Source organism: Neopelma chrysocephalum, unplaced genomic scaffold, assembly GCF_003984885.1.
Source record: "Neopelma chrysocephalum unplaced genomic scaffold, ASM398488v2 Primary Assembly neopelma1_22b, whole genome shotgun sequence".
NCBI classification, from domain to species: domain Eukaryota; kingdom Metazoa; phylum Chordata; class Aves; order Passeriformes; family Pipridae; genus Neopelma; species Neopelma chrysocephalum.
In genome coordinates, this window is record NW_020897690.1 from 18,547,777 (window position 1) to 18,560,895 (window position 13,119).

At 41.8% G+C, this 13,119-nt stretch overlaps 1 protein-coding gene across 1 annotated transcript in view; it reads right to left on the reverse strand.

Annotated features, from left to right (window-relative positions):
- The window catches only part of DAP (death associated protein), a 51,881-nt gene extending 43,913 nt beyond the window's left edge, over window positions 1–7,968 (reverse strand). Inside the window, exons 1-2 of the mRNA XM_027681402.1 lie at window positions 7,799–7,968; window positions 1,288–1,384 (exon numbers count right to left, since the gene is read on the reverse strand). Coding sequence (XP_027537203.1) covers window positions 1,288–1,384; window positions 7,799–7,853 — 152 coding nt within the window. The 5' untranslated portion in view covers window positions 7,854–7,968. The remainder of the gene's footprint in view (window positions 1–1,287; window positions 1,385–7,798) is intronic.
- Window positions 7,969–13,119: the final 5,151 nt, after the last annotated feature.

Sequence of the window (13,119 nt, forward strand, 5' to 3'; positions counted from 1 at the left end):
ATAAATATTTTGTTTTCCTTTGCTTTTGTGCAACATGGGCTTTGCTTTTGCTTTATTAAACTGTCTTTGTCTTGACCCATGGGTTTTTTTCCATCTTGTTTCCTCCCTCCTCATCCTGCTGAGTAGGGGAGTAATAGAGCAGCTTGATGGACACCTGTTGTACAGTCAAGGTCAACCCACCACAGCCACACCTTAAATAAAATGATGTATCCCCAAGCAAAGTTTAAACTGACCCCAAGACACTATTTCTTACTTAAGTCAAAACTTGATTGCAGTACAGACTCTTTCAACTTACATGCCACTGAGCAGAATTACAAGATGACCAACTTGATTGATGAAGAAAGGACATAAAGTATCATTTTCCTACATTATATTTGAATATATTAATTAAAATTACCTTTCTCTTCTTACAAAGGTGTTTCCTATTCCAGTTGTGATTTAGTAAACAAACATCTTTGTTCTTATTTACACAGACATTGTCACAATGCCATTGTTCTACATGTAAAATAAATATAAGTCAGTCTACTTACCAAAGCACAAGAACAGATCTCAGGGTTTTTTTAAGTTGAGCAAATACCAAGAACAATCCCAGGCAGTAAGTTAGTAGATAAACATTTCAAGTAAATATAGTTCTGGCTACAAAGAAAAACATCTAGCCAAGGAAAGCAGCACAAAACTAGGTGGCTTTTGTAGGAACAGAAATACCGCAACAGTTCATTGAACCTCCCTGCTTTCTAAACAGCAGTAATCCAATAAATCTACTTAAAACTGCTAAGTAAGTGCTGTCTTAGTATTTGCCACCACCAAAACTGATAGATTCCCATCTAAAATAAAACCAGATAATATTAACATCATTTATTTTTACTTGTCTTTTCAAAAGCACCATATTGTCAAATATCTCACAGAGAAAGGATAGGGGCTAAAGGGTAAAAGGAATCACCCAGCACACAGCAAGACCATCTCATATGAATTGACAGCGTAATGCTTATGTCCAAATGTGCTTCTCCACAGTCTGAATTCAGACATTTTAGGAAAGCTGAGGTTTTATTTTAACTGTACTTTTTTCTCCAATCTTCTCTTACCTGGCAGGATCATTTAAAAGAGGCTCAGCGATGTGAAAATTCCCAAATTCTCCAATTCTCTTGAAGGAGTGTCTAACTTGCTACTGTTTTATGATACAAAACCAACTGTATCTTTGGTTTGCTATTCACAAGGAAAGCAAACTGGTGATAAGGCTCAAGGTCATGAAAATTCACTGTAGCACATGCACCAAATCAAAGTGCTCACCTGCTGGTTTCCCAGTCTTGGTCATCCTTATCTTTTTCTTCTTTGGCATCAGAATTGTGTGGGTGTTTCTGCACAATCCGCATCCCACCAGCTTTCACTGGAATGAAAATTAAACAGACAAAACAAACCTCAGTCAAAATACCATAAGAAGAAAGTTATAAGCATGACCCTCCCCACTTGCTTTCTGATACTTTACAGAGTAGTTTAATGGTAATCACAGTTTGAAAAAGGGGCCTGAAGTGTAAAAAAGCAGCAAGCCTGAGGAACAGCTACTTCAGGACCACATCTGCCATTCTCTTTTACATCATGCCATCTTTGCTTATCCTGAGAAGCTGCAGGTCATTTTATCATCTGCTTTCAATGTCATTTCAGAAAACTCAACGCTGTTTTAACTCCCCCTCCACCTCCTACTAACTTGCAGCAGTCCAAAGAAGAAACTGAGGCAATGACTTGCACAAAAGGCCACAAACATGAATGTTAAATACTCCGATAGAACAAGAAGGGTCAAAGAAACTTACTTGTCATTTCAAGTTAAAAAAGTACATCTATAATAATAGTATTTATACAAAAAGTACTTTACAAATAGTGTAACAGAAAGGAAAGCTTAGAAGGACCGTTAACTTGCATTTAGAATGGAGCTTTTTGTTTTGTAAAACATATTAGCATTTATAACATTTCAAATGCTTGCATCATTTAGTTTTAGAAATGATGCAAATGTGAAAGCATCCCTTTGAAACACAAAGCAAGAAGTGAAAGCAAATCCACTTATGTTCATCACTTATCCACTCCAAATCGCAATACAAAACAGGAACCAAGCCAGGCTTAACACTGCAGCTACGAAGCAGAGCAACAGGCAGGCTGCTCTTGATCTGCTTTCTGTTTCAACAGTGTACTTTTTTTTCTTCAACCACTGCTACACACGCTTACAGGACAGCACAGGACAAGATGATGCATCTCATTAGCTAACTGGATGGGTTACACTGCCATCAGCAACCCCATAAGAAAACCACTGTAGTGGTCAGAAGTCAATAAAACCATCTACAGACCCGCTGGTTTGTGTTTCACATTGCCTTGACAGAGCAAGCCTTAGTCAGACTCGGCAGAGATGTCACAGCTGGAGTGAGCAGGATGCCAGAGCAGCCATCGGAAGAAGCTGAAGCCCTTGCCAGCATGGCTGAGGGAAGCTGTACTTCTGACAGCCCTCCTGTGTCCAGCCACAGAGGGATTAGGGCACCTCACAGTAGTTCAGTGCTAATCCCTGAAACCTAGGCACAGGTCTAGTGCTCAATTCTTAACCAGGACAGCAATGGAAAGGACAACACTGCGCTTAAATTCTACAGCCTGTGTGAAGGCAATCAGGAAAGAGAAATTGACCTGCCCTAGGAGAAAGTGACAGCTCTTTGGCCCTGCTTTTTAAAAAGAGATTTTAAGCTTTTTATGATATTTGAAAGGCAAACTTCTGATTCAATAAAGGTCATTAAGTAAAGTTAGGCAATCAACAGACAAACCTAAAGAAATATCTTTCAAAACCTATCAAAATTGTGTCCTCTTACCATGCATCAAAAAAAACAACCCCTAAACCCAGATCACTAATCATTTTGTGTTCTGTCTCCAGCATAAAACTTATACTTCAATAGGTGAGAAATGTTTCACATGGGACAAGGAAGGAGAGGCAGTTTAAAAGCTATATTTTTTGTTGCCTAAAGTGAAGCAAAGTTAAAATTCCAATTAATTTTTCTTGATTCAAGCTCCTTAGGAATTTCAGTTTGTTTGCAAAAGCAAACACCAAGAGTTCTGCCAAGTGCTGTCTTCTTTTAATATCTCAGTTAATGAAAGTGATTGGTATGTTTTATTGATCTTAATTTACAAATTAATAATTTGAATTAATGTCTATATTTAACATCATTGCACAATCAGTTATTATTTATTTCAAATTACTTTTTGTGGAAGATGCTGTCTCCACAGCAACATCTGTCAGAGTTACAAATGGCACCTCTGAACAATACACACATCTCCATGTCCTTCACCATCTCGTAGAAAAGTAAAAAAATCAGTACCTGAAGATTTAGTGCTAATTTAGGTGGTCTAAAATCTCTCTCTTCTCATATTGTATATCATCAGGCCACCAGCCACTTGTTTTCTCTTTATCTGTCACTGGAAAAGATATGCAGCTAACATGTTCAGATTTGTCTGTATGAAGAATTAACAGGGATTAAAAAGCAAATAACCAGATAACTAAAAGGCATAACAGTGACTGAGTAATGCAGCAACTTAATATTTTTTATAATCTGATTTTTTGAACTAATATCAGCAGGAATAGTATAGACACCTTAAAGTAATTCGGTGCATAATTAATAATACTTAGTAATCTGAGGTTACTGTGCAGACCTGGGAAGCCAAAAGAAGAATCCAGCAAACAACTGCCATAATCATGTGTATTTCTGAGACCAAAAGTGAAATAATTAGATCAGCATTCTGTACATATAGCTGATGTACATTTCTGCCACCCATGACACAGCATGCTCATACCTAATCTAGTTTCAAGAGATTTAGCTTAAGAAGATAAAGTACTCTTGCAGCAAAACTCACCTTCCTTTTCAAAAGGTTTCAACTAATCTACACTACGTTGGAGAGAGACAGAGAGAAAAAATTATGATTATGTCCACCAAGCTAAAGAAAAACTCACTCCATTTGGGAAAATTTCTTGGGAGTTATGAGGATTCATCTATTGCGTACTTGCCTAGCATTTACTACACAATTTGGCAGATGCTTACCATGGTGATTTGTCATTTAAAAATCACCCTTAAAAGAGCTCAGATTTCCTTGTAATAAATCCTGCAGAGAAAGGAACTAAGTAAATGATAAACCACCTTTCAGAACGCTGTCAGAAATCAGTGCCCAGAAGTGGACGGTGTCAACAACAATATGTTGGTATTAGGAAGAAAGCAGCTCCTGTGCAAAAGAGCAAGAGGAGAGCTTAGGAGGGACCTGTGCTAAGGCAAGAGGGGACCGGGAACAGCTCCCCGGGGTGGTGACAGCCAAGAGACAACCAGTCTCTGAAGTGTGAAATAAAGAAGAGATCATCTGCCAGCATGCTCTGAGAAGAGCAACAAGTCTGTTTGTCTCACTGCTGGATATGAGACAAGTTTTGGATTTTAATTACCATGTCATGTTTTTTCCCCCTTGAGAGTCACACAGGACTACCTTGTCTGCTCTGTGAATGCCAGCCTGTGGTCCTCTTAATGGTATGACTACTCCTTCAATCTAGAGTGGGAATGCACTCTACTTTTTCTTCTCCTCCCCCCACTGTTGTGCTTATTTCAGACTCTTCCCAGTCTCTGAGACTGAATTCTGAAATAAAACCCACTGAGTTGGAGCAAGTACCAAGTACCTAGAGAAGCACTATAGATCAGCGATGGCACTGGCCCCAGCTCGCTCACAGTGCAGGTTTCCCCTAAATAGCCCGTTGGTCACAGCATCTGGGGAGGAACTTCTAGAAATCCAGATTATAACCAAGAGTTTTAGAAGGTTCCCCTTTTCCTCGAGTATGGTATTCAATATTAACATGAAAATTTATTTCTTATGTACTGTGTAATAACAGATTCCATTACAATGATAAGATGGATGAAAAGGGAAACACAAAATATGCCCTTGTGCAAGATTAAGGGAGCATACATTAGTGTCCAACAAAGTGAGAACAGAGGTAAGAGTTATTATATACCTTCATTTCATAGAAATCTTGGCTCAGAGCTATATTTTTTTTAGTGCAGGAAAAAGCACATAACTACTTTCATGAATCTACTGTAAAGCTTCATAAATAAACTATTAACACAACCACCTTGCTTTGTCCCTCCACAGTATCTACCAGAAGAAATGAACAGCTAAAAGCATAATTAAGCACACCTCTTTAGAGGGACTGTACAAACCTACTCAGAAACGTATTACGTGCAGGTGCATTTGATCTCAATGACAGACAGATATTTAATAAAGATTAAGTTAAGGCCCTCTTAAATTTCAGAAAGAAGTCCAAAGTCACTTCATACACCCTGTTAGGAGCCTGAGGTCTTGAGGTTTCTTTCCATTTCATTACCCTTTGTCTTTTCAAGTGCTTTTTTTTCCCCCCATATGTGAAAGATCAATGCAGAAAGGGAGCCAACAAACAGACTGCACGCAGTCAGTAACTGAGGGCCAACAGTGCACATGAAAAACAACAGATTTGCCAATTTTGCTTTTAACTTGATGATGCTAATCCTTACTAACTTTTATGTGTCAAATTCATACTCAGTGGGGTAAGACATCTGTAATTACAGGTAGGGCTCTTTATACAACTGTATGCAGCAAAACCTGAGCCTTTAAGCCATTTATCGAAGGAGATACCTTATTCACATCTTTGCTAGGAACTTTCCTTGTTATTGATGAACACAATTCCACCTGTATTTATTTCTGTAAAAAATCTTTTACTTTCATTTTATTAAAACTTGCTTACAGACTGACCTATTGCATTGTTTTAATATTCAAGGATCTAAATCAGCTTGATATAGAGGATTAAAACCCAGCTTCAGACACTAAATATAAAAACTGTTGCTAGTCAGCACATTTATTGTGGATTTTCCAAGCGTTAAAAGAACACAGGGCCACTTTCCTCTGCCAGACGGCTTAGAACCACCTTCTTGCAGAAGCATCCTGGAAGTTAGCTTCTTCCTGAAGATACTGTACATAGTGTTAGTTGTTTTTTCTAACCTCAAAGACAGACTCAGTAATCCCCTTCCTTCCAAAGCTCAACTGGTGCATGCTTACACACACACACAAAAAATAACGGGGATGCCAATGATCTTAAAAGGCTGAAAAAGTTCTTCAGTTCATATGTGGGCACATTTTACACAGAAAAAATAAACTGAAATACTCAGCAAAGGAAGCCTGTACGGTACTCCAGTCGTGCTTTTGCACTGTGCATCACTAGTTTCCTGTGCAGAGGCTCACTTCAGGTCTTTTAAAAATGTCACCCGTTTCAAAAGACAGGTTTTGAAGCAACACTCTCAAACATGCAACGACATCAGAAAATACAGTCACAAGGCATCTAAATGAAAATATATGCCATCGACAGTGTAGCTGGGAGACAAAGCTAAACCAATGTAAGGTCTTAATGATCCCTTCACTCTGAAGTTGACGTGTACCTCAAGGTAAGCCAGCTCAAGAGCTATGGCAACAAAAGCTGTCAACATTGGGAAAGATGCTTTGGTTTGGTTCCCTGAAGCAGCTCAACAGGAAGTCAGGTCAAAGCTAATGCCATGACAAGGGAGGCTGCAGGATTGGGATGACTCTGCTTGGCCAAGAGATTGGCTTAACTGCTGAACTGTATTTGCCATGCAAAGCAAAGCCATTTTTTCTCACTTCTAATATCTGTTTAGAGGAATCGCAGGTCCTCATTATAAAAAGAGTAGAATTCAATAAGGGTTCAACAACTGTTCACAAATTCAGCTTTAAATCTCATCAATTGATGTGACTATAAAACTTACCACCTGTGAATTTAGAATTTCAAGTTGCTACTGAAACACTTAAAAAAAAAACTCGCCAGAGAGGAGCTGCCGTCCACGGACGGCAGCAGATGAGTGTCCCACTGAATGTGACACACAGCTCCTACCCTGACCACCTGCTCTCCCATGAGCACGCAGCAGCGGGATGGAACGCGACAGAGCTCCTTTGCTGGGCAGTTCATAAGCAGCTTTACTTGTTTCCTACCCTGCCAGCCTCCAGAATTGCAGCCAGGAGCGCGCAGCCTGCTCTGGCACTCACACCGTGACGCCCACAGGCAAAATGGATGCACAGCGTACTACTACAGTACTACTAGTTTGCAGTGCGTCTGCTCGCACTCAGTTTGTGCTGTTGAAACATCGTCTCCGTGGCCCAGACTGCTCCGTTCCCGTTCCTCTTCCCACCATCGCCAGCCCCAGGCGGTGGTTCCGCAGGCCTCCCCCGCCTTTCGAGGGCGGGATGCCGGTGGAAGACAACGTAGTCTGCCGGGTGGGAGCCCGGAGACGCCAAGCTGCACACACCCGATGAGGGTCTGTCCACAACCAGAGAGCTCCTCCGGGAGAGACAGGGCAGGGAGCGTCGCCGCGTCAACGGGAAGTCTACCGGAGGGCAGGGAGCGCCGATGACCAGCAGGGCTCAGGATCCCATCCCACCTGGATCCCGCAGCACACCTCCCGCGGCCAGAGCGCCGCCACCACACGTCGCTCCGGGCGACGGCGCCCGGGCAGCAGGGAGATACGGAACCCCCCGGGGCTGTTCGGCACCGCCGGCGGCAGGACCCGCCCGAGGCCAACCTCGCCCTGCTCAGCCCCGGGCGGCACCGGAGCGCACAGGGCGGTGGCTCCGCGGGGAACTGCGCCCGGCCGGGCTCTCCCGGAGGCGCTCGGCCCCGCCAGCCCGCGGCCGCCACGGCCCCCCCCCGGCCCGGCCCCCGGCGTGGGAAGAGAAAGAGCGGAGAGACGGGAACCGACGGCAGTACCAGCAGGAGGGTGTCCGGCCCGCGTCTCTGCTTTCTCTTTGGGAGGCGAAGACATTTTTACTGTGGCAGCGGCGCCGTTCCCGCACCGCGAACCCGCACCCCGACACGGCACAGCGAGCACGGCCAGCGCCCGGATCGCCCTCAGTGCCCGGCACGGCGCGGCCCCACTCCCGCTCTGTCAACGTGGCCGCCGCCAGGACGCGCCCCCCGAGGGGCGGTGCCGCCACCGCCCCAGCGCGGCCGCGCCGGGCCCGCCCCAGGCGGGTGCGGCGTGTGCCATCTTACGGGGTTATACACCCTCGTTATTTTAATTGCCGAAGGAAAGTGGCACAGGCGGTCAACAGCGTGATTGTGAGTCGGCTGCTTGTGGCGCTTCAAATAATACCCGTCATTAGCGACTAACTGGCTTGTTCACACCTTGCGCTTTTTGCGTCCTGCCAAACTACATAGGTGTGAAGTGGCATGTGTGTGAAGAGAGCGCTGTGCTGGTTTTGGCTGGGGTAGAGTTAATTGTCTTTACAGCGACTGGTATGGAGCCGTGTTTTGGGTTTGTGCTGGAAACAGCGTGGATAACACAGGGATGTTTTAGCTATTGCTGAGCAGAGCTCACACAGCGCCAAGGCCTTTTCTGCTTGCCTCACCCCACCAGCGAGGAGAATGGGTAGTCACTCGGGAGTTGGGAGAGGACATAGCCGGGACAGCTGACCCCAACTGACCCAAGAGATATTTCATACCATATGTCATCATGCTCAGCATTTTTAGCCAGGGAAAGGAGGAGGAAGGGGGTATGTTTGGAGTTACAGCATTTGTCTTCCCAAATCACCGTTACACGTGAAGGAGCCCTGTTTTCCTGGGGATGGCTGAACACCTGTGACTGTGGGAAGTGGTGAATGAATTCCTTCTTTTGCTTTGTTTGTGTGTGCGGCTTTGCTTTCCCTGATAAACTGTCTTTATCTCAGTCCACGAGATTTCTCACTTTTACTCTTCTCATTCTACCTTCTATCCCACCAGGGGAGGGTGAGCAAACAGCTGTGTGATGTTTATTTGCCAGCTGGGGTTAAAACCCCAATAAGTGCCAACCCTGCCTGTCCTTCAGATCTCATTACCTTTGTTTGAAATCACAGTGCTGATTCACATCGTTTTAAGAAAATTTTTCAAATGCTTCAGTTATGTTTTCCAAGTCACATGGAAAGGCATAGAACATGATATTTGAATAAATTACATTAGCAGCAAAGTGTAAACCATACAGGCCATTCTGATTTTCTTTTATAATTTGATATAAGAAAGCAAGTCCCCCAGAAGATGAGTGTACAATGTTCAGAAGTTGAATGCCCCCCTGTCCCCCCTCTGCCAAAGTGGTGTAGAAATATTTCATCACACATTTTTTAGAGGGAAAATAATATAATAATATTTTAATTATTTGCTATCACTCTTTGTTACAAGTGTGTTACCATTGCCAAAATATATGTGATGAGTAAATACAAGTTTGGGGGATTTTTTTGCAGCAGTCCAAAATATAATCACGTCATGGTATCCTTAACAGCTAGATTTAACAAATGTTGCACAAACATTGTAACTAAGTTCTTACATTTTGCTGCTGGGTCACTTTAATTTCTTACACATGCAGCACTTTAGAGTCTGATGTTGTATTTTCAGCTCTATCACCTTCTGTGTAGCCTGACACAAATTACTCTAGTTCCCTTTCTAGTCTCTGTCAAACTCTATCCAGATAAGATTTTTTTCTGGCATAGAATTACCTCCTAAATGGAGATTTTAATGATTTTTTTTGTCTACTGTCCTCTGAACTCGAATTAAAGTATTACATTTTCAGTTTTTCTTGGTTTTCCCATATATGTTTGGTTTGGATTTTGCTGTACTGGTTACCAGAGGTGATAGAAATTTTTGCTGTTGCAGGTTTCATCTAAACCAAATGTTATAGGTAAAAAATTAAAGAAAATGTGCTTTATGACATTAGAATGCCCACAGGTGTATATTTTTTTCTCTAACAATCAGTAATAATTTCATATTTCAGTGCAAAGATTTGGTACGTGAGGATGAACTGGGAGGAAGTATTACATCAAAGATGTGTTTTGGCTGCTCTTGTGAAAGCCAGCAACATGTCTTAACGTTATGGGACTTCGCATATTGCCATTAACACAAGCATTTGCATGAAGGCTCACTGTGGCTTCACAGCTAAAATACAATATCTATCCTGAGTATGTCAGAGACACAAGGCTGAAACAGAGTGCTTCCTGCAAATGCAGCTGTGTGTTGCGTTTGGAAGCTGGGATCTCAACGCAAACCATTCCAGTGCAGAAGGAGCAAGGACTGGAAGAGGGGAAAAGAGATTGAAACAGAAAGTGAGAAACAGGAGGAATTGGCCTAAGTAGACAAGGAGATGAGATCAAAAAGTTGAGTAGAGAGTGATCGAGAGGTGACATGAGAATTGTGAAGCAAGGCAAGTGCTGCAGTAGAAGGAAACAAATATTTTTCCTCAGACAGTGAAGTGGAAGCCAGGACTGATGGGTGAGATGAGGATGAGGAGCCCAGGGGGAAGGGAGGCAGGGCTGAAGGTAGGTCAGGCAGGAGCAAGCACACAGAGGATCAGGCTTGTGGGAGGGAGAGGGAAGGATCTTCACTGCTTTGCAGACTGACCTCTCTATACTTGTCAGTGCATATAATTACTGCCTTCTTGAAGTGACAGGAGCCTGTGCAAAAGCTAAGTTTCTATGCTTGCAGAAGAATTATGAAGTGTCAGTATGATACCATAGGACAGATTTTCAATTTCAGATATTTACTCAATTTCTGGTTTTAAAATGTTGCAAGAAAAGCAAAAAAAAAAGGAGACAAAAATCACAAATTTAAAAATAAATAAATAAATTGAGATTTGTAAAATCTAGCACCTAAATGAGATGATGTTGTAAAGTTTGTGAGTGCAACTTCAATTTTGTGAAACAGAGTTGTGGTTTCTTTGGCAGATGTAAGGAAACATGCATTTCCCTAACTAGTAGTGGTGTCGTAATATTAGTAGCAATCATAGAACCATAGAATCATTAAGGTTGGAAAAGACCCTTAAGATCATCAAGTTAGACCATCAACCTAGCATCACCCTGGAAGTGTTCAAAAAATGTGTGGATATGGCACTTGAGGACATGGTTTAATGGTGAACATAGTTGACCCTGGGCAATCTGTTCCGATCCTTTACAACCCTCTCCATGAAGACACTTTTCCTAGTATCCAATCAAAACCTCTCCTGTCACAACTTATGGCCATTTCCTTTTGTTCTGTCACTTGTTAACTGGAAAAAGAGACTGGCACCCACCTCACTACAACCTCTTTTCACAGGTAGTTGTAGCAAGCAATAAGATCTCCCCTGACCCTCCTTTTCTTCAGGGTGAACAACATCCTTCTCAGTTATGCCAATGTACAAGAAATACAGAGGCATTCTTAATGACAGGCAGAAAATGCCAGGATTTTTCAGTCACTTAGTCATTTCCAGCAGGCCCGTTGTTTGTAGCAGCATGCACAAATGGCAGTAACAGTGGGAAACTTCAGCGGAAAACAGGCAGAGATGTTACAAAAAGTTGGCTGTAGAGTCACTTCCTTTGCCAAATCAGCCCCGCCTGGTGCTGACACACTTTCCCCAGAGATTGTAGCAAAGACAAGTCCCTACTGGAAAACAAGTGAATGACAGCATCACAGGACAGGGCACTCAAATGTAGCAGCACACTGAGGGAAGAATAAGTAAAATCAGGTTGCTTAGAATATTTCATGTTTTAACGTGTTTTGAAGACTGCTGGATGTTTTAGAATATAAGCATTTTTGTGGAGGATTCCACTGCACACTTCTTCAATTCATGGGTAAGAGCTCATAATAGATGTCTCAAGTGTCTGTGACATTATGCTGCATAGCCAAGAAAGAGTACTCTCCAGCTACTACTAATTTTACCTAAAATAACAAGCAGAAGGAAGCTATGTCTTTTGTGGTGATGGTGCAGGCAAAAACTCCTGAATTAAAAAAAAAAAAAAAAAAAGCCCAACCAAAAATAGGAAAAAAGTCCTTTACAGATCCTAAAGGCTAAGTTAAGGGAAAAAAAAAACCAAAACAAACCAAAACTAACCAACCAACCAAACAAAAAACAGACAAAAAAAACCCAGCAAAAAAACCCCTAAAACCCACAAACTTGAAGTGTTAGTTAGGGAAGTATGTGCAAGCATGCATTGAAGAACTACTTTCAGTGGCAGTCAGGCCTTCACAGCACTTTTGACAGTAATACTAGGTTCTTATTTTTTGTTTTCTATAGCCCCAAGTATGTTCAGTAAGTAATCTATTTTAAAAATAAACAGTCTGTTGAACTATGATTAGGACACCATTTATGTCTATTTTGAACATAGACAGTGCTTAACAGGTGGCCGCAATTTTGGTGCTTTCACTCGAGGCCTGCAGCAAAGTTTTGTGTTCTTTCTGAAAATACTGACACATATAGAAAATCAATTTCTGGGTTCAAGTCAATGGGAAATTATAATAGTGCAACCTAGGATCACTCAGCACTTAAAAGGCAGCTAAATGTTCTGCCACACAATTTCTGCTGTCATTTCCAGCACACATATGCACATGCATGCTGTAAATCCTGGGAAACATGATAAACTGCTCTGTATTTAGGCTATAGGGTAGACAATACTGTCTCAGATAATAATAATTGGGTGTTGCCAAATTTATGGATAACCATCAAGTCAATGAAAACTATCAGTCAATTTTGATAATGCATCCAAAAAGGTTTTGCTTAAAAACAATCAGTTGTTTTGAAATGTTGGCTGTTTTATTTCAACTACATGTTTTAATATTTTGCTATTTTTAAAGATTAAAAGCCACAGAGAAGCTAATTTTTTTTTCCTTCTTCCTTTTTCCCCCCTGCCAGTTAATAAAAATATCAGTTCTCCAAATACTTCCAATCCTTTGTGACATTTTTAGGGTGGCATGATAGTTTCTGAGAAAATATAAAACAAATCAAAGGGTTTACTAGGGAATTTAATCCTTCATTTTGACTTTTTGAGTTTGCAGATTTTTATTAAAAGAATGGGCTTAGTCTGATGCAGTCACGAGATGGGTGACTTGCTTTTCTACTTATGTGGAAATATGTAAAGCTTTTAGCAAAAGCCAGATAGTGTTGTTTCAGTTCTGTCCACTGCTATGCCAGATTGAGGAAAGGATGCTGGCTTTAAGAACTATCGTTTGCTTGGAAATATTCAGAGATTGTGTGGGCCACCATCCAAAAAGGTGATTTTCTTGTAATGTGCAGACCTGGAAAAACAGTTTTTGTA